General features: G+C 39.1%; 1 protein-coding gene across 2 annotated transcripts in view; it reads left to right on the top strand.

Annotated features, from left to right (window-relative positions):
* Window positions 1-27,399, top strand: part of ATP13A4 (ATPase 13A4) — a 194,833-nt gene that overhangs the window by 73,295 nt on the left and 94,139 nt on the right. For both annotated transcript variants that reach the window (XM_055110792.2, XM_034957912.3), the window contains 2 exons: window positions 6,490-6,663; window positions 18,621-18,767. In XM_055110792.2, coding sequence (XP_054966767.1) covers window positions 6,490-6,663; window positions 18,621-18,767 — 321 coding nt within the window. The remainder of the gene's footprint in view (window positions 1-6,489; window positions 6,664-18,620; window positions 18,768-27,399) is intronic.

The raw sequence follows: 27,399 nt of genomic DNA, 5'->3' as shown, positions 1-27,399 counted from the left end.
TCAATTGCAAATTATTATTCTTTTGGAAAGTGTTTCCTATTAATTGTCTCAGTAGGAGATCTTCATCATTTGAAACTATTTTTTTCCCTTGTGCTTTTCATATGGCATTTAATATTTTCTGCCCTGAATTATAGTTATTTTAAAACTCATCATCTCTTCTGTCAGCTCCTTGAGGGTGGAAGATTTATCTCTAGCAGACATACTTTACCCATTGTCTTAGACATAGTAGGCAATTTGAATTGAAAACTGAAGCAAAGATACTTTAAAGACTTTATGCTGCAGGTGCAGCACAGAAGCATTTTTACGATCATTGCCTTGGTTCTTGAGCCTGACATCTGGGCCAGGTGTCATTCTATTGTTTCCCATAGCAATCATGAGAAAGAAAGTGTGGCAAGAGAAACTGGGAGTCAATGACCAGAGAGGTGACATTCCAAAGCTGGGAAGAGAATTTGATTATCATCCCAACTATCTGCCAGCTGTGGCCAGTTCATTTCGTTCCTCAGGATCCCCTCAAGGGCCACTCCTGTAACCACTGAATGGACGTAAACATTGTTAATGGAAAATGGGACTCAGCTGCATGCCAGTAGTCATTGTTGGAGATTATTATTTTTTATTTTTAATAATAATAATTTTTTTTTTTGCAAAGTAATATACAAGACTGGGACTTCAGCACAATTCACACTAAAGTGATTGTGAACACACTTTTTGGACTAGAGCAGGAGACTGGAGAGTAGATATCTAACCAGTTTGTCCCTTCCAGGGCAGGCCCTTGGTTTGGCTCTGTTGAAGACAGAGAGTTTGTAAAACTCAGTCTTACCTTTAGCATCTTTTCAACTCTTGGAGACAGGCTAAAAAGAGAAAGAAAAAGCAAAAATCCTAGCACTCATTCAAGAAACCTAGACTTAGAGATTAACTTGATGTAATGCAAATGATGTGACTAGTTTAACATTTCCTAATGACCAAAGGCACAGAGCAGCATCTGGGAGTTGCTATGTTTTCTCCTTCCTCCCCTCGGTGGACTGATTTTATTTTTAGTGTCCAGGGAGATAATACAGTTAAATTTGTTGGGCTAGGAACAAGGAGAGTACGGGTTTATTAACTTCCCTTCCCTCCTTCTCTCTTGCCCTTCATCCCTCTCTCCCTCCCTTTCCCACCTTTGCCTCCTTCCTTTATTCTTTCCTTTAATATAGCCACTCATTTATATATTGATTAATTCAGCAAATATTTATTGAGTGCCCACTACATGCAGATAATGTATGTGATGCTGGGTAAACAACGTTGGAAGAAAAAACTTGAATTGATCCTACTATGACATAAATTAAAGCCTCGTTGTAGGGGAGCAGAAAGGAGGAAACAGAAAAGCAAGCAAAAAATAGAAATTGCAGGCCAGGTGCGGTGGTTCACGCCTGTAATCCCAGCACTTTGGGAGGCTGAGGCGGCTGGATCACCTGAGGTCGGGAGTTCGACACCAGCCTGGCCAACATGGTGAAACCTTGTCTGTACTAAAAATACAAAAATTAGCTGGGCACAGTGACGGGTGCCTGTAATCCCAGCTACTCAGGAGGCTGAGGCAGGAGAATCACTGGAACCCAGGAGGTAGAAGCTACAGTGAGCCGAGATTGCGCCACTGCACTCCAGCCTGGGTGACAGAGTCAGAGCAAGATTCTGTCTAAAAAAAAAAAAAAAAAATTACAAATTGCAAATTGTGAAAATTCTACAAAAGTATTATAAAGGGCACGTGAGATTAGGGGCTTAATTATATAGGATGGTTGGCTGAGACCTCTCTGAAAAGTAAATATTTAAAGGAGACTGAAAGAATGAGAAATAGCAAGCCATGGGAAGACCATGAGGCAGGAAAGGGCTGGGTGAATTCAACAAAATGGAAAGAGTCCTCGTGGCTGGTACAGAGTGATATAGAGGGAAAGTGGTCCAAGATGGAGTTGGAGAGGAAGGCAGGTGGTAGATCACATGGGCAATCTGCTTTCTCTCTTAGTACCTCAGTTTCCTTATCTGTGAAATGATTTGTTGGGCTGCATTGCAACCATTACCTACTTTGTTGGTCATTTAGTATTAAGTGTCAATCCTCTTTTACCACGGGTTTCAAAATCAAAATTTTCTAGTTCTTTGGGTGCTGAAGATGTCATCCTAGGCACTGGGACCTAAAGATCTGCCTAGTTTAGGTGGGAGGAAACTAAAATGCCTAAAGCAGGTTTTATCAATCTTGGCACTATTTTGGACCAGATAATTTTTTTCTTGTGGAGGGTGGAGGTAGGAGAAGGTCCTCTGCATTGTGGGGTGCTTAGAAGCATTCCTGCCTCTGAGCACCAGATGCCAGAAGTAACTCACCCAATTGAGAATTGGGTGACCCAAAAATATCTCCAGACATTGCCAAACGTACCCTGGGAGACAAACTCTCCCTTGGTTGAGAACCACTAGTTTACAGGGTGAGGCTGTAGCTCCAATGAGCAGGTCTGGCATGAGATGTGAGACGGAACCTAACATATAGCCTCAGTGTTGGGGAAAAAAGAAAGCAAGGCAGGAACCACAGAAAAGAAGTGGGCACCTGCTCATTTAGAGGGGGCATATGGTACTTGCTCTGGCTGGTTCTTTTCTCTCCTAAGACTTGAGGTACTCACAATTAGATTGTCCATAATCTTTGGTTCGTGACACACTCACATTATTTGCCCATGTTGTGTTGCATTAATTTGGTTAGCTACTTTACTAGTTCTTTATAATAATGTGGGGAACCCATCACCACAAACGAAAGCTAGGACTTTGACAATAATCTGCATGTAACAGTATGGCCTCTCATTCCTCTGCCTTTCCCCAACAGAAGCAACCACTGTACTAAATCATGTGTTCATCATTCCCTTGCTTTCCTTCCTATATGGTTTTCTTTTATCTAGATATATCCCCCAAATAATTGAAATGCTAGCTGTTTTTAACTTTATAAAAAGGTTATGATGCTATTACAATCCTTTGCACTGACTTTCTTCACTTCCTATTCTATTACTAAGAGTCATCCATATTGATGTGTGTTGCTGGAGCTCATACATTTGAAGTGCTGTATTAAATCTCATTGTGTGGACACACCACAGTACATCTCACTCACTGATGGCATCTGGGTTATTTTCTGGGTTATATTACACACGGTTTTTTTTGCTCTCCGACTGATTACTGCAGTGCAAGAATGTGGGAACAATATTGTCACCATTTTAATTTATGTTAAGGAAAAAGTTGAAATCTTAATTTTTATGTGAAAATAACTGGGGGACAAATTTGAAGTTTTAAGAAATACCTAACAGGTAAAAAAGAAACGAGACTGTAGGTCATTCCTTTTGAGCCTCCAGTTTAAGATTTCTAGATTAAGTCATTCATGTTGAGAATTTTTCACCTGAATCTATAAGTCAAATTAACTTGGAAGAAACTTAGAAAAATGTTCTTTAGTATTTAAGAGTGGCAAAGAAGAAACTGTACAGAGGCAAGGATTTTAATAGGTGTCCAGATTGGATGAGCAGCGAGGTAAATCCATTGAAATGCATTCATTTAAAACAGTTGATTGTAGGCCGGGCGTGGTGGTTCCCAGCACTTTGGGAGGCCGAGGCGGGCGGATCACGAGGTCAGGAGATCGAGACCATCCTGGCCAACACGGTGAAACCCCGTCTCTACTAAAAAAATACAAATAAAATTAGCCGGGCATGGTGGCAGGCGCCTGTAGTCCTAGCTACTCAGGAGGCTGAGGCAGGAGAGTGGCGTGAACCCAGGAGGCGGAGCTTGCAGTGAGCCGAGATCGCGCAACTGTACTCCAGCCTGGGCAACAGAGCGAAATTCCGTCTCTAAAATGGAATGGAATGGAATGGAATGGAATGATAAAAAAATAAAATAAATGTTGGTTGTAGTGCCTGGAAATTACAGTGAAGCATTCGCTTCACACCCACCTACTCCTGTTGTCCCAGTGTTATTATTAATAGCACCTCATTCAGGTGACAATTTATATGGTTATCTCTCCATGTAACCCTTTATTTCTCTAACCTTGTTTAATCTTAGCTGTTTGTGTGACTCTCTTCTCTACTAAACTAATGAGCTCCTTGAGACTGGAGATATTGTCTTATTTATCTCTGCGTCTAGCACATGCCTGCCATTTGGTGGACATGTAACAAACATTTGTTAAATTGAACTGAAATAAAAGAATAAAGAAGAGCATAGGAGTAGAAATGGCCAGCCCACATCATCTTCCATGTGCTGCAGAGGTCTAGACTGGAGGCCCAGTTTTGAGTTAGTTATGAGCTTTGTGGCTTGGGAAACTAATTTAATCTTTTTCAACTAAATGGGAGAATATGTATCATGTGCTTAGTGAAAGGCTATTAAGTGCCCAATAAGTGTTAGCTGCTAGCACCGTTATCAATAATTAGTTGTTAATAATCACTATTATTACTATTAAAGGTATTATAGTAACTTTGAACTTTAGTTTTCTTAATGGGGAATTAAGATAATAATTTTTGTTTACTTTATGTTGGCAATGAACACAAAGACACTTTGGAAACTGTAGAGAGCCCTCACTGCGTAGCCCAAAAAAGAATGCATAGTAACAGAGAGGTTTTTGCTATAGAACCGAGTAACTCAGGCATATTACATGGGGGCTCAACTGACTGGCAATATAAGGAAACTTTTAAATATAATATTTTAAAAAGATGAAAAAATGGCTGAGTCGGAAGGTACAAACTGATCTATGCCAAAGTGTTGAAACATAGAAAAAGCACATGGGAAAGAATGGTAGCTGGACTCAGGACAAGTAAGGAAATTAAGACTAGGGCACTGCTCTGTGTGGGATTAAGAGAGCATTGCTGCCAGTGTGTTGAGGGGACAGAGCCATTCTAGGCTTGGCATCTGGAGAGCAATGGCTTGAGCTTGGAGCAGAAGAGTATTCATGTCAGAATCTACATTCTACTTTGCAAAATTAGTTAAGAGATTGTATTTCTGAGTTAATGAGAACATTTTATCAGTTATGCCAAATTTGGACAATGCCTAAGAAAGCCATTCAGCACCTGTATGTGTTGCTAATAGTAGAAAGGAATCTAATGTTTACACACAAAAGCAACCTTCAGCCGAGCATCACAGAACCTTTCCTGGCAATGTAATCTTTATCAGGTGAGATAAAGAAGTTGATAGATTTAAAGTTTTATGTTCCAACTCCCTTGTTATCCTAAGAAACAATTCTAGCAAGAGCAGAACTACTGACACTAGGAATTCTTGTAGCTAACTGCCAATAAACTGGTGGATAGAATTTCAGGTCTATTTCAGAGACATGTGATCAAGTAATAGCAGCAACAGCCGTAGTAAATGCTTACATAGGGCAACAACCCTGTCATGTGGGTGCTATTACTATCCCATTTTATGGAAGACAAACTGAGGAATAAAGAGGTTAAATAATGTACTGAAAAATCACACGCCCAGTAAGTGGCAGAGCTAGTCTCTGAACCCAAAGAGTCTTGGTCTGGAGAATGTGCTTTTAACCAGGACACTCTACTACCTCTCAATTTTAGCCGTCATAACCAGTGTAAAGTATACCCATGACTTTGTGGGATAAAGTTGTGGGACTAAGACCATAAACTTCAGGGATGGTTTTCTATTCTATCTCAGGATTTCCTTGGAAGGAAGACGTTTGTCTAGATTATATATTTATTAGAGGTGAGACTCTTATCTTGTCTTGTATGTATCCTCTGGGGTCTAATAATATCCTCTCATGACGCATTGGTGCTCAGTAGAATGAGTTGAAGTAAACCAAATAGTCCCTATGGTGTTTTCCTCTTGACATAAAATTGTTTGTTGCTGAATGAGGAAGGAACATGGGAAGGCACAACTCTACCCCAAACTCCCAAGGGCAAGCTGGCATTTACTTGTTAATCCTCTTGTGGTCAAATACTTTCACCCAATCCTGACTCAGATTTCAAGGCCTGGTTCTTTTCTCTCCCTCTCCTGTGTCTGCTGATCCCAGCCAAGGGAATCTCTTGGTGCTGCTGTCGGCTCGCCAGCTGACAGACCTGGGTTGGAATCTTAGCGGTGGGACGTTCTAGCTGTGCGGCCTTGGGCACATCATCCCATTCTGCCACTCTAAGCTCAGTCCCACCATGTATGAAATGAGGATGATTATCTCACTTCAGGGAAAACATAGGGATAGGCATGATTGGGAGAGTTAAACAAGACAGCACATCTAAACACCTAGCACAGTGCTTGGCACAGGGCAGCGAGGTGCTCAAACGATAGAAACTGATTTCCTAGTTAGACCGTGACTTCCTTGCTTCCTGGGATCATGTCTTACACTTCTTTGTCAAGATTTCCTCTCCACTCTCTCCATCCCTCACCCTGCCCTCTCCTCACCCTCCTCAACTCCTTCACTCTGCCCCCATTTCCATCACTAAAATCAGTATTTGTTCATTTATTGTTTATTGTGCTTAACCAATATTTGGGATCATTTTGATTCTGTCCCAGGAGATATTTGGCTATCGGACTCAAGGCTGCCGGAAAAGTCTCTGCCTTGCCGGATCCATCTTCTCATTTGGAATCCTCCCCTTGGTGTTTTACTGGAGGCCAGCATGGCACGTATGGGCACATTGTGTCCCATGTTCCTTGCAAGAAGCAGACACTGTGTTGCTGAGGACAACGGTAAGTGTGTACCTGGTTATGTCGCTGGTGCCCCCCTTTTGTTTCTGGACAATGTGTTACGGGATGGCTGGGGGGAGATGTGCACAAGACAGATAGCAGGTGGAGGCTCCAGTCTTTGGTTCCTTAGGTTTCATCACAGCCTTGCATCTAGCAGGATTTCACTAATTTGTGTATGGTCAATAGCAAAGACATGGAACAAACCTAAATGCCCATCAGTGATAGACTGGATAAATAAAATGTGGTATATGTACACCACGGAATACTCTGCAGCCATAATAAAGAACAAAATCATGTCCTTTTCAGGACATGGATGGAGCTGAAGCCATTATCCTTAGCAAACTAACGCAGGAACAGAAAATCAAATACCGCATGTTGTCACTTATAGTGGGAGCTAAATGATAACACATGGACACATAGAAGGGAACAACACATACGGGGGTCTGTCAGAAGGTGGAGGCTGGGAAGAGGGAGAGGATCAGGGAAAACAATTAATGGGTACTAAGCTTAATACATGGGTAACAAAATAATCTATACAACAAACCCCCATGAAGCAAGTTTTCTCATATAACAAACCTGCACATGTTCCCCGATCTTAAAATACAAGTTAAATTAAAAATTGTGGATGGTGAGGTTTGATTCAGAAGAGCGATTTCACAAGATATTTCTTTTAAAGTTGTGAGTTTCGTGAATGCTAGAGCAGGGAACAACCATGTTAATAGCTAAAAATAACAGGAAATGTGAAGTAGTCAAGTCAGGCTATAGGCTACTAAGTTCACACTGACCGTTCCTCTCGATTCCTGACATATCCCACTCCCTGCACTGGAGTGACTCCTGAGGAAAAGAAGGGAAGGGGTGGGGAGCATCACTCTGAGGAGGATGCTGTCTGTCCCAGCTGATTGATGAGAGCATGTCACATTCTGCAGATACACTAGGGTAAAAAGTACAGCCATCTTGCCCTTGAGGCCATTGCCTCTCTCTGTTAATAAAAGCCTCTGGCTTTGGGTGAGTTTCCCTGTATTTCCTTCCATACCAATTCCTTGCAGCACTCATGGCACTCGGACAATGTGCATCATCCCTGCGGGACTGTCAGCTTCTCAAAGGAAGTGAGCATTTCTAACATGTTAATTGCTGCACCCCCAGTTCCTGCATGTGGTAGCGATTCTGTTACTATGTGGTGGCTGACAGGCTGAAGTGGATGTTTCTATTAAAGAGAGTGAAAGGACAGTCTCCTAGAGGACTCTCTTCTAGTTGACTTTTACTGAGTGTTTATAAGAATGCATCAGCCCATGGCCCCGAATGACAACCAAATTGTTGATAAATCAAACTCTGTTGGGAGTTTAGCTTCTTTTTATATATTACAATCTCTCTAGATACATATTCTATTTAATGCAGTAAGAGAGAAGGATAGCAATCAGCCTTATAACTGGCCAAAAAGAAATCTAACAGAGGTGAGGCTAAACTCCAATGAAACTGAGAACTGGAGGAAGTTGGTCTTTGTTGACTTGCTCCATTGGGGCCAGCCTCACCTTTCATTTCTGGATCTTGGTCCCTTCAAGAAATACTTGTTCTATGTTCTAGCTTAGCTGATATGTGAGCCATGATACAGGTAATAGCTGAGGCATCTTCTCACAAGTTCAACTATAATTTTACTAGAGACTCTTGGAGAATAAGCTTTAAGACTTTAAGGAAGCAAGAGGTTATTGTGGAATAAGAGCAAGTGATATTGGTGATGTTGAGCTGGAGCTGTGCTTCGTTGATGCCTCGTGTCATCCTTCCTGAAGACTCACAGGATGTGCACAAAAGAAAAGTGCCTGGCACCCCACATAAGACTTCTTCATTTGATGGGTGGGGAAATGGGGCTAGGGAGGTGACACAATTTCCCCTAGCTCATGTGTGAGTGAGGGGCCTCACCCGGACTAAGTCCCATGAGTCCTGGCTCCTAGTCAAGGGCTTTTCCATTGCACTGTACTTAGACCAGGGTTCACACACTTCAACTGGCATCAGAATAATCTAGAGAGGCTATCGGAACAGCTTGCTGGGTCCCAGTCCCAGAGATTCTAGTTCATTAGATTTGGATTGAGACCCAAGAATTTGCATTTTAACAGGTTCTCAAGTGATGCTAATGATTCTGGTAAGGGGCCATATTTAGAGAAAAACTGCTGTAACTAGTTTTCACTTCCATTTGTGAGCTCACTTGTTCACTTGGTCCTTGGGAGAGAAATAGAGACCTAGACATTTGATGTATGGCTCATACGGTATATGTTTATAATCTGAAAGAGAAGAATCCAGATTTAATAAAGTGCTGTGAGTGGCCCTCCCATACATAGCCTGAGTGCCTTTCTAGGACAGGGATAAAATTTGCTTTCTGGGGCTCAGAGCAGGGGCGTGAGTATCTATGGAAGACTCCATCTTTGGGCCCTTTTATAGATCAACCCCTCCACGCAAACTTAAGAATCTATCAGATTATTGTTTTCTGGCATGAACGTAATTTAACTGTACTCTACAAGTCCATCTGTATGCCCTCAACTAGTTCTCAGAGGGTAACACTTTTGCTACAGTAGAAACAGAACCGCGCTCTGCCTTGCAGGGTCCATCAGCAAGCTCTTCAGATCTCAGATGGTCTGCTCAGCTGAGCCGTGCTCTCTGAGGTGCTGGCAGAGTTATGGCACAGACAAGAATAAGAGGAAATGGGCAAGGAAATGGAAAAGGAAGGGAGGAAAATAGGTAAGAGGAAAATGAAGAGAGAGAAAAGAGAAAAAAATCCACTAAGAGTGAATTAAAAAGAGTGTCACTAAATGAGGAGATGATGTGTTTTGGGATTTGGAGTCAAACGTTTTGATTTCTTGTCCTAGTACTTTAGGTTTGTTACCTAACTTTTTAGGACCTCAATTTCACCACTTGTAAAATGGGGCTAGTGTGAGAATGAAGGGCTATTGTCTATGTAAAAGGCATTTGCAAACTGTAAAATGCATTATCAAACACCACTTTGATTGTGTGTGTGTGTGTCATTGCTCAAGCCATTCCAAAAGTGTTCTATACAAAAGAGCTTGCTATGCACAAGGTGCACCCATGTCTAATGGTCTTGCTTATCTGGATGACGTGCCTTTTCCTAATTACCCATGAGCCTGGCATTCCCCTCTGGGACAACGGACACGAGGGAAGGTTTTCTGTGACTGGGAGTCTCCAGCTCTCATCCATACTCAGTCGGGTGATCTCTCCTAGTTGCGTGTAGCCAGCTTTGCAAATGGACATATACTGGAAAGACTCAAAAAAGCTTTGGTGCCCCTGGGAGCTTCGTTCCATCATCCTGCCTCTTTCTTTGCATCCCTGACAGTCTGTCAAGCCCTTGTCGAGTTTCACTGCCCCTCCACAGCTAATCAGAGCAGTCTAAGCCAGCTTCAATCTTGCCTTTTTCATCTTGATTTCAACTTTAATTTTTAATTGCCTGCTCTTGTGTGTCATTTTAAATGGATCTGCTATGCCAGAGACTCTCCAAATAAATGAGGTTCTAAATTAGTCTTTAGGTAATTAGACAAGAACTCAATTATTTCAAACATTCTTACTATCTGAGAGTTAGATAAAAATAAGCTTTGGGCACCAATAGTTTAAAAGTTTGCTGCTAGGTTATTTGCATTAAAATGACATCTTAAAAAGATTTTATTTGAATTATATTACAATAGCTGGACTGTGATGATTTTCCATTAAGGAGGTCTGGATGACTCCTACCTGAAAATGTGTTGTATATCTGTTCTTCATGTTATTAAAAAATCAGTACTTGCTATTTATCATCAATCTCACGCTGGTAAGATTACAGATCATTATCACAGATACTGATTAGGCAGTCATTTCTTGACATTAAAAAAAAAGACGGTGATGTACTGACTGAAAGTCTACAGTACACAGTTTATTTTCAGTTCTTCTTCTCTTATTAAGGACTCTGAGAGATTTTTCCAAAAGATAAGAGTAATTAGGTTTTTATTTTATAATTTTAAAAGCGGCATTCTGTTCATTATTCATCTACTTCTGATTTTTAACCAATATCAGTAGCAATGCCACGTTTCTATGCAAATGACATGATTTATATGCATTGTTTTGAATTCAGATGCTCCTGATTTTCATAGCTTCCATCTTTATTGTAATTACAAACACATTTTCCCCCTCATTGTCATTGTAGGTTACATGTTGTCAAAGACCCGTGGTGTGCAGAGGAGAACTTTGTGATGATTAGCAATGCGGCCTGACTCAAGGCACTTCCGTTTGATGTTTTAATGGGGAGTATTTTTGCTTCAGTTTCAATTAAAGATGTCAGGGCTAGGAGCGTTAGTTCAAAAACTTAGAAACTCTGCCAATCAGCCACGCAAATGTCATCTTAAAGTCTGCCAGTGTACCAGTATTCTCGTCAGGCGGCAGCATCTGTGTTCACCGGGTCGCTTACCTCCTCTCCTCCCCGCTCCTCCTCTGCAACTTGGTCTCTCACAGCCCATGTTTCCCACACCAGGACCACTTTCTACTGGAACAAGACACTGTTTTGTGCCTGCTTTTACCCATAAAGTTTCTTCTGATAATTCCTTCTCCCCTCCATTCATGCATGCATTCATTCACTTATGTTTTCAGTGAGTTAGTATTTACCACACACCAACCATGTACCAGACATTGGCCTAGGCACTGGGAATATAACTATGAGCAAAACAGATGGAAATCCTTGTCCTTACAGAGTGATTTTCTAGTGAGGAGTCAACACACACACATGCTTTCTCTTTCTCAAGTAAATGTAGAAAGTAGGTGTTGTCTCTACTTATTAAATTCTCCTCATTCCTCAGCCACATATCACCTTCTCTGTTAAGTCTTTGTTGATTCATTCTTTGCACCAGTTCAGAAGGGAGGGAGTTAATCGCCTGTCCTGCATTAGCTCTGTGTTTTCATTTGTGGCCACTGTAGTGCTTTTTACCTTGTATTAAAATACTATTCACTTTACAGTTTATAAAGCAGTATGTCATTGATTATTTAATTCTCGTAACAACCCTGGAAAATGGGCATTATCATCTCCATTTTACAGATGAGGATACAAAGAGACCAAGTGACTTTACAACCCAGTAAATATCAAAGCCAGGCTTTCCTTCCTTATGTCTCTCTCTTTTTTATACATTTGAGGAGCACACATTGTATGCCAGCCAACAGTGCTGGCTCATGGGCAAGTGTGTAAGTGTGTGTGATTAATAAAACCAGGGTTCTTGACCTCATGGAGTTAATCAGATCGCTACACAAATAAATGTAAAAATCCACCTCTTAAAAGTACTCCTTAGGAAAGGTTCATGGTTATGGTAGGATTACATGATAGAGATTTGTCCAAGTCAAAACAGTCAGGGAAGGCTTTCTGAGCACCAAAGGATAAGAGTTAAAAGGTGATGGTGGCTGCTGGGGGCAGGCACATGGAGAGTGATGCAGGTGGAGGGAATATGGGGGCAAAGAACTTAAACCTAAGACTTTCTCTAAGTCCCGAATCTTTTTTTTCTCACTGTGCTGGATTCCTTTTTGTAGCTTTTGATCCTTTAAAATTATAAGCTTTCTATTCCTGGAACTTCTCAGCTTTTTTTTTTTTTTTCCTGGACAGTCTAGATTATAAGCTTTTTGAAGACAGTGATTGTGGTATACATTTCATTCCCCCTGGCACCTAGCACATGGCCACAGCAGAGCTTAGTTATTTAATTTAATTTAATACGTTGAATTAAGTTGAATCTATAATAAATAGTCTCACTGTTTCTACCAGAATTTTATCTCAAGGATACTAAAGTGGAATGTCACAGTTGAGAAAGAGAATATAGCATTATGTTTCTTTCAGGTACACATTCCCACTTCTGAATCCTGCTTTCCTACCCACTCCCCAACTCAGTCCCATTTCAACCTGGTCTTTCATTAGACATCTCACCACAAATCTCTGAGATTCTGTGAGCTGGCCTCTGAGAAATGACTCAATGTTAAGATAAATCGTTTTGAGACTATTATCCTTTATAATACAGGGCCATTTATATTACGATTTAACAATTTACATATAGTTGTCTCATTTGGTCCTTACCAGTAGAGATTTTTTTTCTCCAATTTTACAGATGGAGGCATAGAGAAATTAAACAAAATTCTCAGGGTCCCATAGCCAGAAGATGAGAGTTGAACTAGAGTTGGAACTAGAGATCTAATTATTCTCTGTCCAGTGACCAGATTCTACAGAGGCAGCATTGTGAAGTGGTTTAAGAATAAACTCTAGGTTCTGAGTACCTGGATTTGATTCCCAGCACTGCTCTTGACCTTGGGCAGTGTATTTGCCTGCTAGGCTTCTATAGCAAAATACCACACACCAGGTTTTGCTGAAATAACAGAAATGTATTGTTTCATAGTTCTGGGAGCCGAAAGTCCAAGATCTAGGGCCAGCAGAGTTGGTTTCTGGTGAGGCCTCTATTCCTGGCTTGAAGAAGGCTGTCTTCTCACTGTGTCTTCATGGGGTCTTTTCTCTGTGCTCTTGCATGCCTGGTGTCTCTTCATCTCATATGGACATTAGTCCTATTGGATTAGTGTGTACCCTTATGGCCTCATTCAACATTAATTATCTTCTTAAAGGCTTTATCTCCAAATATGTTGGAGGTGAGGGGTTCAACATGAGAATTTTGAGGGGACACAACTCAATTCATAACAGGCAGGTTATTTAACCTCTTTTTGCCTCCATTTTTTTTCTGTTAACCGGGGCTGATGATAATACCTATCTCCTTGTGAGAACTAAGGATGTGATATGTGTAAAGTTCTGAAATAAAGACTGCTTGGCATGCAGGCATTCCATGGGCATTAGTCAACTTTTTACTACACACTATATCTCCAGAAGTTTCAGACAATGAACCAGCTAATCCACTGCTCCATTTCCCCTCAGAAAACAACTACAAAAATGAGCAAGCCCCAAATCCCATCCCTCCAAAAAAATGTATGCTGAGTTTGCTAGATTTCCTTGTTTTGTACACAAACATAAACATAGCCTTTGCTTTGTTAATAACCTCATTGTGTTGTCCCTCCCTCCTCTTTTTTTTTGGACAACATATACTGAGATAATAATTATTGTGAGAATTTCTCCAAAACTTAGAACTTTATGTATCTTATAACTAAATCCTATATTCTAGCCAATGTCAACTTTTTTCCAACTAAAAGACATTGGGAATATGAGGTCGGGATGTTAAGAGCATCAATGAGTCTGGCCAGGAGAGGGAAAGAGAAAGAAAAAAAATGATAGATGTAAAAATAAAAGAATTTTACCAAAGTTATGGGTCTATAAAGGCAGTGCAGCATTTTAGAATAGCCTGAGAAATTTATTATTACATTATCCATAATCCTCTAGGTATTTCACATGAGCTAGAGTTCAGCCTTTTAGCATTGCAATGTATCCATCTCCAGGAGAAATTACTCATTTTCTCATGTCTCATTGGAACTTTGAAATGGGTTCTTTTTAAGGCAAGCCAGAACTACATTTTTTTGTGTAGTGAACTATACAAGAGAGGTCACAGCATTGGCCTGAACTTGAAGCGACCATTATATTGCTTTTAAATTTCAAGGGATGAGGTTCTTATTGTAAAAGGATAGAATTAGGTTAAGCAAGATGTGTTAGTCTGTTCTCACGCTGCTAATAAAGACATACCCAAAACTGGGTAATTTATAAAGGAAAGAGGTTTAATTGACTCACAGTTCAGCATGGCTGGGGAGGCCTCAGGAAACTTACAATCATGGTGGAAGGGGAAGCAAACACATCCTTCTTCACATGCCGGCAGCAAGGAGAAGTGCCAAGCAAAAGGGTGAAAGCCGCTTATAAAGCCATCAGATCTCGTGATAACTTACTCACTATCATGAGAACAGCATGAGTGTAACTGCCCCCATGATTAAATTACCCCCCACTGGGTCCCTCCCATGACATGAGGGGATTATGGGAACTACAATTCAAGAGGAGATTTGGATGGGGACACTGCCAAACCATATCACAAGATAGCTTGCTTCATTCAAGTCTAAAAGTTTATCTGGCATTTCCAGGGTCAGAAAGTACAAAACCACAGGAAATAAAAAATGTCCAGGTTTCTCCCTCTGTTTTTCAGTCCAGGTCAAACACTGGTCCTTTGTATACATTCGACTTTTGAGATGCACTCTTGAATTTTTGTAAAACCTATTTTTTTAGAGTTCAAGGACTGATCCGGTTAATATTTTTGATAAAGAGGAGGTAAAGCCTTCTCAATGAGACCTGAGGTGTAAAAAGTCCAGATTTGCCAGGCAAGCACTTTGCATTATTTGCATTATAAACCAATTATTTAAAATGGTAGCTCCTCTGGTACATTTAAGTATTTTACAAATCATTACCTGCTTTGAAGAGAGCTGGGAAACAGACTAAAGTAGAAGAAGCCATTTACAGGCAAAGATGCTGCTTTTCCAAAAAGGAAAAATTGAGAGACTTTTAGAGTTTCCTCAAAGGGAGAATAAGTTCCTATTTACAGAAAGATCTCAGAAACAACATGCTATGAAAAATGAGGCACAGAGCCATACCATTTGTTGCCTCCCTGCTATGGGCCAAACCTTGGATCAGACACATTATGTATACTTCATTTAATCCTTCAAACATCCATGAAATTTGGTATTACCTCCATTTTCTAAATAAAGAAAATTAGCTTCAGACAGTTGTAAGACAGTTTAGAGCTGGGATTTGAGTTCAGGCCTCAAGCCTGTGCTCTTTCCATATTGGACAACCCCAAAATGAAAACTGAGAAGTCAATGATTTTGCCTGAAGTGACCACTTCACACTGGTGTACTTTCCTTCCATTTCCTTGCTTTTTTTCCTTAAAAAGCTGGGTGATTTGACAGAGTCCTCAACAGGGTAGTATACAAGAGAGAAGTCAGTGTCACTCCCCTACTCTAAGCAAAAGGGTCATCTAGCTGTCCTATCTTTTATTTTTTCTACTTTGTATCATACAGAATTATGTATGATACATAATTAGTAGAATTATTTTATTCTACTTTGTATCATACAGAATTATGAGTATTGGGATTGGGAGTAAATGGGGATGTTAGGAAATGAGCTTAAAGGCAAATATATCCAAGTACCTTTGATTTGGTAATATTATGAGCTATAAGAAGAGATAGGTGTATAGATGAATGTCAGTTTTTAATACACACCTAGACTAAGGCATACAGTTGGTGCACTGGATTAATATGGCCTTTGAGAACCTGGACACTTTGCTTTTCCCTCTTTAGGCATTACAGTCTGGAGGTCTGTCTGCTGCCACACAGGGCCAGAGAGTGACAGCTTGATTTCAGGAATTAGATTCTATGCTGTCAGGAGAGCAGAGATTGTGAGAAACTGGATACTATTTGTCACTTGCTACAGAATTCAAGGTGATTTTTACATGCAAGCCGTAGACACCATGGGACAACTTGTTGAAATAAAGAGGAAGGGACCAAGATTTGGAATGGAAAGATCTGGACTCAGGTCTCAGTTTTATTCCTACTACCAGTTTCAGACTGGCTTGAGCAATTCTTAGCCTTGCTGGTGGTTAGTTTTCTCATCTGCAAAATGGAGATAATTATAATACCAACACTGGAGAATTGTAAGCCTAAAATAAGATAACATAACAAAATTTCTACAAACTGCTATGTAATCATATGAAAATTATGAAACTGCTAGGTAAACATATGAAAGTTGTTAATATTATTTTAATTCACTGGAGACGATTAATAGTTGCTGTCTTCCTAATTGTCCCTACTTGGTGGCAAGAGGTCTCTGGTCTTGATGGCTCTTTTATAATTTGTGTTCTTATTTACCTACAAATTATACATTTTGTTACCAAATTTTTCATTGAAACTATGTTTTTTAGAAGTTCCAGTTCAGGCTCGACATAAAAATGGCAGTCCAATCAAATTATATTTTTTAGCAAAATGTAGAATAAAGTGGAAGGTTAGAGGGGACTCTGGAGGAGGCAAGCAGGAGTGGGGATGTGACTGTTACGTCCCTGCTCTAATAGTTACCAAGTATGTCTTTCTTTCCTTGCCAACTAAATGGGAGAATAATTAACTGTAACAATTCCATAGTGTTTTTGACATTAAATGAAATAATACATATGTTGCATTATGTGCTTAGAACATAGTAAGTGTGAAATAAATATTGACTATTATTAGAAATGGAAAGTTCTTACTTAAAAACTGCTTTGATAAAGTCAAAAGCAAAGCTATATAATGCTGAACTGTGTCAAGGTTTGTTCAAGAGAGTTGGTTGCCTACTCTACCATACCTAGACCATGTCTGTCATCAGATCAGTGACTTAGTCACTGAAAATTTAGCTCCCTTCCACCATTCTTAGGCTCATCATTCTTAACCCCATACAATTTGATTTGAATTGATTTAGTCACCTTTTTTTTTTAAATCCACAGTGTAACAGCCAATTACACTGGCTTTTAAAATTGATTAATTAATATTCCAATTTCTATTAAGGTTATTTTCCCCTCTTGTTGGCTTCCTTCCCTTCTTCATCTCTCTTTCTGTCTCTCTCTCTCACACACACACACACACACACACACACACACACACACACGCATGCACACAGAACCTGTGCTAAGCCTGGCTGAAGTGCAGACATGCATCATACACAGTTCCTACCCACAGTCCAAGAGAAGTGGTAAGGTGGATAGGCAAAGGGTAAAATGTGGTAGGAATCTTGAGTATCCTGATGATTTAGAGGAGAGATCACCCAGAGTAATTAGGGAGGTTCTCAGGACATGAACTCTGAGCTGGACCCTGAAGGATGGTAGAATCCAGCCATGTAAAGACTTAAGGAGAAGAGAGAAGAATGTGTACTACAGGCTAAGGAAGCAGCAGGAGCAAAGGCATACAGACAGTCTTCTCTTAGGAGGATGAATATAAGAGATTAGCTACAATGATTGTATCTTCCCCTCTCTGCCTTTTGCAGAGTCAGCTAGGGCACTCTTCATAGCAAAAATGGGTGTGGTGGTGGAGACAATTTCCAGCGCTGACCTACATTTCCCAAGCATCAAATTTTTCCCACGTTTGACTTTTTCTGTTATACTTCTTGAATCCTGAGGTTTGTCAGTCATCTGAGTGGGTTTTATGTTTAGTATTTTTTCTATTCAGATAATAACCACTGTCAAATCGGTCTCTAAGGGACCATTGTGGTATCTGTTTCTCAATCCTGTGCTTCTCCCTCTAATTTTACTCTGTGTGAAGTAATCAGTGAACTGCAAATGGAAGCAGTTTTAATTAGGGTCATGCAATAAGGTGCCTTCTTCAACCCCACCTGTGCCAACATCTTGGCAATTACCTTGGGCAGGTTCAGTCCATGGATTCAGTTGTTTTCTTCCATTCTTCAGACTCTGACTGAGCAGGTCTCAGTGCTCCACATGAATGGGAGATAAGGAACAATAAAACGTGGTCCCTACATTCCAGGTAGTCTAGAAGAACTAAAAAAAAGTGATTAAGAGCACAAGAGAGGGACACTTAACATTTTTTTGGAGTTAACGAAGTGACAGTTCCCACCCCCCCCCCACCCCGGTGGAAGGGTGTTAATGAAGCTGTTCTGTAGGAGGTGGAATTTGAGTTAAGCCTTGAAAGATGGGGATGGTCATAGGTCATGGGCTGAAAGGTGGTTGAAAGGTGATGCAGTGAACTAGTTCTTACCTGCGAATGAGCCTCCTGATTCTCAAGCTTTGTTATGTGTCAGTGCCTCATCTTCATATCCAGATTCCTCAGTCAGTGATGACAGGTCTTTCTCCCTCAAGGTTCTAGATCCATCATCTTTCAGAGACAAACCGTTCTGTCTAGAATGTTCACTAACGCCAAACACTTACAGAATTATGTTAAAATGATGTTTCTCAGGTTGAATTGTAGCCTGCTGACCTCTCTTAACTTCTTGGGGGTTTTGATGTCTATCTCCTCAGGATGAATTCCAAATTTACTCTTGGAAAAAGGTAATATGGATCTACCTATCAGCATTAAACAGCGCATTTGGTCTCACTCCTGACCACCCTCTCATGACAGATGAGGAGTATATCATAAATAGAGCCATAAGAAAGCCAGACCTAAAGGTAAGTAAACTTATGGCTACTGCTGATGTCAGAGAGATTTAATCTTTTTTCCTCTCAAGTATAAAGTTAAATGTAGCTCCTCCACTGTGCCAATCCTCATTTGATAGTGTATATTTAAAATGTGAACTTTGGAGCCAGACAGTCCAAATCTCAGCTTGCTCCTTCTAAATAGTGCAACCATTGATCTTAACTCTGCTGAGCCTGTTTTCTCATCTACAAAATGATGATAATAATGTCTATTTCTAATATTAATTGATAAAATTCAATAAATTTAGAAATACAAAGATTAAAGTAGTTCCAGGTATATAGCAGATGCTCAATACATGCTCGCTCTATTTTCTTTTCCTTTTGTTAGAGGTAGGATCTCACTATGTTGCCCAGGCTGGAGTGCAGTGGCTATTCACAGGTGCATGATTATAATACACTACAGCCTCAAACTCCTGGGCTCAAGTGATCCTCCTGCCTCGGCCTCCCTAGTGGCTGGGATTGCAGGCATGTACCGCCCAGCCCAGCTCTTACATATTAGCTCTAATAGTATCGTTCCCCATATTACAATCTATGTAACAGGGTTAATCTTATAGTAAAAGTAATCACCCAGGAATATCCCAGGAGGTTTGCTTATGCCTACAAAAATGACCTTATTTGAATTCTTGTCATTCAAATGTATTTGGGTTGCTCCCTCTTCACCCTATTAAATTAGTTCTGCTTGGATTATGACTAGTTAACATTCATATTAAAAACATTTTATAACACAGAATGTTTTGTCTTACATTTATGTATGTGTGGTCAGCTGTTTAAATTAGTTTTATGAGCTCAAGTTCAGTTATTTAAAGTAATAAAAGTAAATTACGAGCAATTTTCCTATTGTCAATTGTTATCACCCAGTTGTCTTTTTTTTTTTTTTTTTTTTAAATGGAGTTTCACTCTTGTTGCCCAGGGTGGAGTGCAATGGCGCTGTCTTGGCTCACTGCAACCTCCACCTCCCGGGTTCAAGCAATTCTCCTGCCTCAGCCTCCCAAGTAGCTGGGAATACAGGCACCTGCTACCACACCCAGCTAATTTTTGTGTTTTTAGTAGAGACGGAATTTCACCATGTTGGCCAGGCTGGTCTTGAACTCCTGACCTCAGGTGATCCACCAACCTCAGCCTCCCAAAGTGCTGGGATTATAGGGGTGTGCCACTGCACCCCACCCACTCAGTTGTCTTAGCTGCCCAAATAAACAAAAACAAAGGAGGTCAAGTACCTCCAAATAATAGTTTCCCTAATCTGTTAGATGTCCATTCACCTGGAGAAGTAAGCTTCCCAGATAGCCTATGTTCTCATAGTTTTATTGCTCTGAAATTCTAGCATCTTTAATAGCATCAAATAAATAAGTGGACAGATAAATGAAGAAATGGCCAAGTCAGCACACAGAATTGTAGGAGGGGCAGGGGTCTTGAAATGGAAAGTTGTGATAGGTGTACTATCTTCATTTACCAGCTATGGCATAGGCAATTTGGTTAGTTACTGCCTCTCTGGTCTTGAGTTTCTTATTTATAAAATTAAAGTAATACCCCTTCTTTGCCTTTCTCAGGGCTGTTATGAACATACAATGAGACGATGGATATTAAGGTCATTTGTGAACTTCAATGAGCTATGCTAGTAACAAAACTTTCCTTAAAGTCAGAGGAGCTGTCATGGGCTCAGCCTTGATGACAATAACAACATTACCAAGAGGGTAACCATTTAGGGGCATTTAAAGGAGGGGTCCCCAATCCCCAGCCACCGATTGGTGCCCTGTCCATGGCCTGTTAGGAAGCAGGCCACACAGCAGGAGGTGAGCTGCCGGCAAGCCGGCGAGCATTACCTCCTGAGTTCTGCCTCCTGTCAGGTCAGCAGCAGCATGAGATTCTCATAGGAGTGAAATCCTTAATATTGTGAACTGCGCATGTGAGGGATCTAGGTTACAGTGCTCCTTATGAGAATCTAATGATTGCCTGATGATCCGAAACCATCACCGCATCCCCAAGATTCGTGAAAAAATTCTCTTCCACAAAACCGGTCCTTGGTGCCAAAAAAGGTTGGAGATCGCTGGTTTAAAGGAAGTCTGAAGACTACAGCAAAGAACTATGTCAGGTTTGGAAACAGGCTAAGAGGAGATGCTAAGGACCATCTTGCAGGATTGCAGGCAAAGCTAACACCCAGTGCTTAACCTGTTAAACAGGATGCTCTTATAACATGTTCTAACAAGAAATTACAAGCAGAAAGCCCGGGGAGAGGAAATCTTCCTTATTCCTGAGCAGAAAGATGAAATTCACCCCGCAGCAGATACTTGGTTTCCTAATTGCTGTTTCCTGGTCTGAATTTCCAGGAAATAGGCAAATAAACCTCATCTCTTGCAAATATTGTACTTAACATCCTCTTACCAGCTTCCAGAGACTCTGAGAGTGATGGGGGAAGCAGATAAACTCCTGGCAGAGATGTTTTCTCCTGGGGGAATCTCAAATATGCTCAAAAGGTCTAGGATGGAGCCATTCTTCTCACTCTGTGAGGAATGGCTTAAGAAATTGTCAGAAGATAATGGAATTTTCTATTTTCTGGCCTGAGGTAAAACTTATCAGTAGCCTCTTTATTTCTCCTTATTGCTGCCTTCATCTACAGATGTTTCATGTCTATTATGTTTTATACATTTTTCAACCTCAGTGTGTGGTTTCTGCCTCTTGATAAGAGGTTCTTGAACTGATCAGGGGCCTCACATTGGAACCACAATTTGTCCTTTAAAATATTTCTAACACAGATTTTTGCATTTATATAATTGATAAGTAGATAGCCATCACTTTATACAGCTTGAATCCTGAAGTCAATGGATTTTCAGATTTTCCTTTGGGACTAGCTTGAATATGATATCCTTTGAGAGACTGAACTCTGGAGCCAGATGGGCTGGAGTTCAAATTCCTGGCAAGTTACTTAAGCAAAATGAACTTCAGGCACAAAGTGAAGAGGAAAATAATATCTGCCCTACCACAGGATGATGGAAAAGACTAAACATAACATGTGAAAAGTCCTAACATGCCCAAAAAATAGTAGCTGTGATTACAGTCCTGCTCTATTTGCAAAATTGCAAAGAATACTGAAGAGAAAAGTAAATTGTGAGGCAAGATGCTTGAGATTCCAGCATGTGTCATGATGGCTAACACACCCTAGAGCCTGTCATTTACAAATATTTCCTTTGCAGATTGTGAAATCTGCAAATTAGAGAGAGATTGTGTGTCATTCCTACTGGCAATTCATTCTAAATCGGCAATAAGATATGCTTTTTAAATGCATTATGTTTCAATCAACCTTGCTGAAATAAATCCATTCTGTAAAATAAAAAAATACAGCATTTTACATGCTATTTGGTAACTTTGAATGTCTGTGTGTGTGTGTTTGCACGCGTGCACATGTGTACCTGTACATACACCTATTGCATAGAGTTAGCATTCATTTTTGGTAACTTAGACCTTGGAGCTAAGGGATTTAAACTGCATTTCTAGTTGATACGGTTTTACAAAGCTTTCATTCATTTATTTAATAAAAAATGTATTGAGCACTTATTTTGTGCCAGCTATATGGTCTTTCCAGTTTTAAAATGTATCTAATGGTTATAATGACTATAATATTCTTGCACATAGAATACCTAGAGAGAAGCTGAGGTAGAATATAGACATAATCTGCCCAATTGTCTAAATTTATTCATGGGGAAACTGAAGCACAGGAAAATTTAGTTGAAGTTCTCAAATAGGAATCTAGCAGAGTAGCTACAAAAGGAAGCTCTAGACACTGTTGGCTGCACATTAAAATTACCTGAGGAAAATTATAAATATTATGCCCAGAATGCACTGCAGACAAATTAAATCAGAATCCTTAAGGGTGGGGCCAGACAGCAGTCTTTTTCAAAGCTCCCCAGATGATTCCAATGAGCAGCCTGAGAGTATAATAACCATTGCTCTGTGACAATATGGCAGTCTCGCTGTTTCTTTTTGTGTTCAGTTAGGTCATCAGTTCACGGAAATTCACATTCACATATGAACTTGCTTAAAGAATCAGAAGCAAGAACACACAATTGTCATAAGCGTCACCCTTCCCTTTACTCCCACTGCCAACAGTCTCAGACCCTCACTTCCTTTTTTTTTTTTGTAATAACCTCCTCTTTGTTCTTTAGTATTTGCTGCCAGCCTAATCTTTTTCAGTATTTTAGTATCTTTTTCTTTTTTTTTTTTTACTGGTTTAATCTGGCTACCAGGATTTTTTAAATTTTGTTTTTAATTGACAAATAATAACTGTACATATTTATGGGGTACAGTGTGATATTTTGATACATGTATACATTATGTATAAATCAAATTTGTATATTTGCATATCTGTCACCTCATAGGTTTATCACTTCTTTGTGGTGATAATATTCAAAATCCTGTCTTCTAGCTATTTTGGAATATACAATACAGTATTATTAAACATAGTCACCCTGCTCTGCAAAAGAACAACAGAATTTATTCCTTCTATCTAACTATAACTTTGTACTGTTGACCAATCTTCCTCTATCCCTTTGTCTATGCTATTCCCCCCAACCTCGGATAGCCAATATTCTACCCTCTACTTCTATGACATCAGCTTTTTTAGATTTCACAAATGAGTAAGATCCTACAATATTTGCCTTATTGTGTCTTGTTTATTTCATTTCACATCTCTTCAAAGTTCATCCACATTGTCAAAATTGACAGAATTTCCTTCTTTTTAGGGCCAAATAACATTCCACAAAGAAAATGTACATGTACATTTTCTTTATCCATTCATCCATTGATAGACCCTTAGGTTAATTCCATATCTTGGCTATTGTGAATAGTACTGCAATAAACACGAGAGTGCAGATATTTATTTGACATACTGATTTGTTTTCTTTTAGATATATACCTATTATTAGAATTGTGGGATCATATGATAGTTTATTTTTAATTTTATAAGGAACCTGTATACTGTTTTTCATAATGGCTGTAGTAATTTATAGTCCCACTAACAGTGTACAAGAGTTTCATCTCTTTATATCCTTGCTAGCATTTGTCATTTTTTTGTCTTTTGATAATAGCGTTCTAACTGGAGTGAGGTGATAGCTCACTGTGGTTTTGACGTGCATTTCCCTGATGATTAGTGATGTTGAGCATGTTTTCATTTATCTGTGAGCCATTTGTGTGTCTTCTTTTGAAAAATGTCTGTTTAGGTCTTTTGCCCATTTTCTATCAAATAGTTGTTTTGTTGCTCTTGAGTTTTTTGAGTTCCTTATGTATTCTGGATATTAACCCCTTGTCAGATGCACAGTTCGCAAATATTTTCTTCCATTCTGTAGGTTGTCTTTTCACTTGGTTAGTTATTTCCTTTGCTGTATAGAAACTTTTAGCTTGATGTAATTTCATTTGCCTATTTTTGTTTTGGGGTAGCTTGCACTTTTTGGGTCTTATCCCAGACCCAATGTCATGAAACGTTTCCCCTATATTTTCTTTTAGTAGTTTTATCATTTCCCATCTTCCATTTAAGTCTTTAATCTATTTCAAGTTGAGTTTTGTGTATGCTAAGATACAGGGGTCTAGCTTCATTCTTCTGCATGTGGATTGCCAGGTTTCTCAGTTTTATTTATTTATTTATTTATTTATTTATTTATTTATTTATTTATGTATTTTGAGACAGAGTCGTGCCCTGTCTCCCAGGCTGGGGTGCAGTGGCACGATCTCGGCTTACTGCAACCTCGGCCTCCCAGGTCCAAGCGATTCTCCTACCTCAGCCTCCTGAGCAGCTGGGATTACAGGCACCCACCACCATGCCCAGCTAACTTTTGTACTTTTAGTAGAGACATGGTTTTGCTATGTTGGCCAGGCTGGTCTCAAACTCCTGACCTCAAGTGATCCATCTGTCTCAGTGTCCCAAAGTGCTGGGATTACAGGCATGAGCCACTATGCCTCAGGGCCTATCTTAGCATTGTTTATTAAGGAGACTATCCTTTATCTATTGCGTGTTCTTGGCGCCTTTGTTGAAAACTAGTTGGCTGCAAGTGTGTGAATTCGTTTCTGTTTTCTCTATGTGGTTCCATTGGTCTATATGTCTATTTCTCTGCCAGCACCATGCTGTTTTAGTTACTATCGCTTTGTAGTAAAATTTGAAGTCAGATAGTATGATGCCTTTAGCTTTGCTCTTTTTGCTCTATTTGCTTTGGGTATCCAGGGTCTTTTGTGGTTTCATACAAATTTTAGGATTGTTTTTTCTATTCCTGTGAAGAATATCACTGGTATTTTGATAGAAATTGAATTGAATCTGTACATTGCTTTTGATAGCATGGGCATTGTTAATAAGATTAGTTCTTTCAATCCATGAGAATGGAATATCTTTTCAATTATTTTTGTCTTCTTCAATTTCTTGCAATAATGTTTTGTAGATTTCAGTGTAGAGATTTTTCAAGACCTTGGTTAAATTTATTCCTATGTATTTTATTATTTTTTTGTAGCCATTGCCAATGGGATAGCTTCTTGATTTCTTTTTCAGATAGTTTGCTATTAGTGTATAGAAATGCTGCTGATTTTTATACATTGATTTTGTATTCTGTAACCTACTGAATTTGTTTATTAGTTTTTTTTAGTGGAGGCTTTAGGACGTTCTATATATGATATCATGTAATCTGCAAAAAGGGGCAATTTAAGTTCTTTTCCAATTTTGATGCCTTTTACTTCTTTCTCTTGCCTAATTGCTCTGGCTAGGACTTCCTGTAGTATGTTGAATAAAAATGATGAAAACAGGCATTCCTGTCTTGTTCTAGGTCTTAGAGGAAAAACTTTCAATATTTTCCAATTTTGTTTGATATTAGCTGTTGATTTGCATGGCTTTTATTGTGTTGAGGTGCGTTCCTTCTATATCTATTTTGTTGAGTTTTTAACATGAAAGGATGTTGAATTTTGTCAAATGCTTTTCTGTATTTGTTCAAATGATCATATGGTGTTTGTGTTTCATTCTGTTAATGTGATATTTTATGTTTATTCATTTGCATGTGTTGAATCATCCTTGTATCCTGGGATGAATTCCACTTGATCATGGTGAATGATCTTTTTAATGTGCTGTTAACTTTAATTTTGTTGACAATTTTTGCTTCTAGGTTTGTCAGGAATATTGACATATGATTTTCTTTTTTGTTGTGCCCTTGTCTAGTTTTGTTATCAGGGTGGTGCATATCACCTGATGCATATTAATTTGGAAATATTTTCCTCTCTTCAATTTTCTGGAATAGTCTGAGTAGAATTGGTATTCTTCTTTCAATGTTTAGTAGAATTCAGCAGTGAAGCCATCAGGTACTGAGCTTTTCTTTGATGCAAGACTTTTTATCACTGATTCAATCTCATTGCTAATTCATCTGTTCACATTTTGTATTTCTTCATGATTCAATCTTGGTAGCTTACATGTGTCCAGGAATTTTTCCATTTCTTCTAGATTTATCAAACTTGTTGGCATATAATTGTTTATAATAATCTCCTACGGTCTTTTTTAATTCCTTTGTTATCATTTGTAATGTCTCTTTTTTCATTTCTGACTTTATTTGAGTCTTCCCTTTTTTTCTTTAGTCTGACTAAACATTTGTTAATTTTGTTTATCTTTTAAAAAATCCAGCTCTTTGGGTTTTTTGACCTTTTGTTGTCTCGTTTTATTTACCTGTGTTCTGATCTTTATTATTTCCTTCTTTCTATTAATTTTGGATTTAGTTTGTTCTCATTTTTCCTGACGTGCAATGTTAGATTGTGTATTTGAGATCATTCTTTTTTGTATATAGGTGTTTACTGCTATACATTGTCCTCTTAGAACTGCTTTTTCTGTATCCCATAGGTTTTTGGTAAGCTGTGTTTTCATTTTCACTTGTCTCAAGAAATTTTGAATGTCTCTTTTAATTTCTTTGTTGACCAATTGGTTGTTCAGGAGCATGTTGTTTAATTTGTATGTATTTGCAGAGTTTCCGAAGTTTTTCTTGCTTTCTTAGTGATTTCTACTTTTATACTATTATAGTCAGAAAAAAATACTTGATATGATTTTAAAATTTGTTAAGACTTTTTTGTGACCTAATGTATAATCTATTCTGGAGACTGTTCCATGAGCAGTTGAGAAGAATGTATATTCTGCAGCTGTTGAGTGGAATGTTCTGTAAGTGTCTATTAGGTCCATTTGGTCTAGAGTGTAGTTTAGATTTGATATTTCTTCATTAATTTTCTGTCTGAATGATTTGTTCTTTGCCGTGAGTGAGGTGTTGAAATTTTTTACTATCATTGTATTTCAGTCCATTTCTCCCTTTGGTTTTATTAATATTTGCTTTATATATTTAGGTGCTCCAATTTGGGTGCATACATATGAGTGTTAATCTCTTACTGAGTTGACTCCTTTGTCATTATGCAATGATCTTTTTTGTCTCTTTTTATAGTTTACATTTTAAGTGTATCTTATCTGATATAACTATTTCTACTCTTTTCTGGTTTCCATTTTCATGGAATGTCTTCTTCCATTCTTTCATTTTCAGTCTCTGTATGTTATTACTAGTTAAATGATTCTTTGGAGGTAGCATATAGTTGGCTCTTTTTATGTTAGAAAGGA

Source organism: Pan paniscus, chromosome 2, assembly GCF_029289425.2.
Source record: "Pan paniscus chromosome 2, NHGRI_mPanPan1-v2.0_pri, whole genome shotgun sequence".
NCBI classification, from domain to species: domain Eukaryota; kingdom Metazoa; phylum Chordata; class Mammalia; order Primates; family Hominidae; genus Pan; species Pan paniscus.
This window is presented reverse-complemented; position numbering and strand designations above follow the sequence as displayed.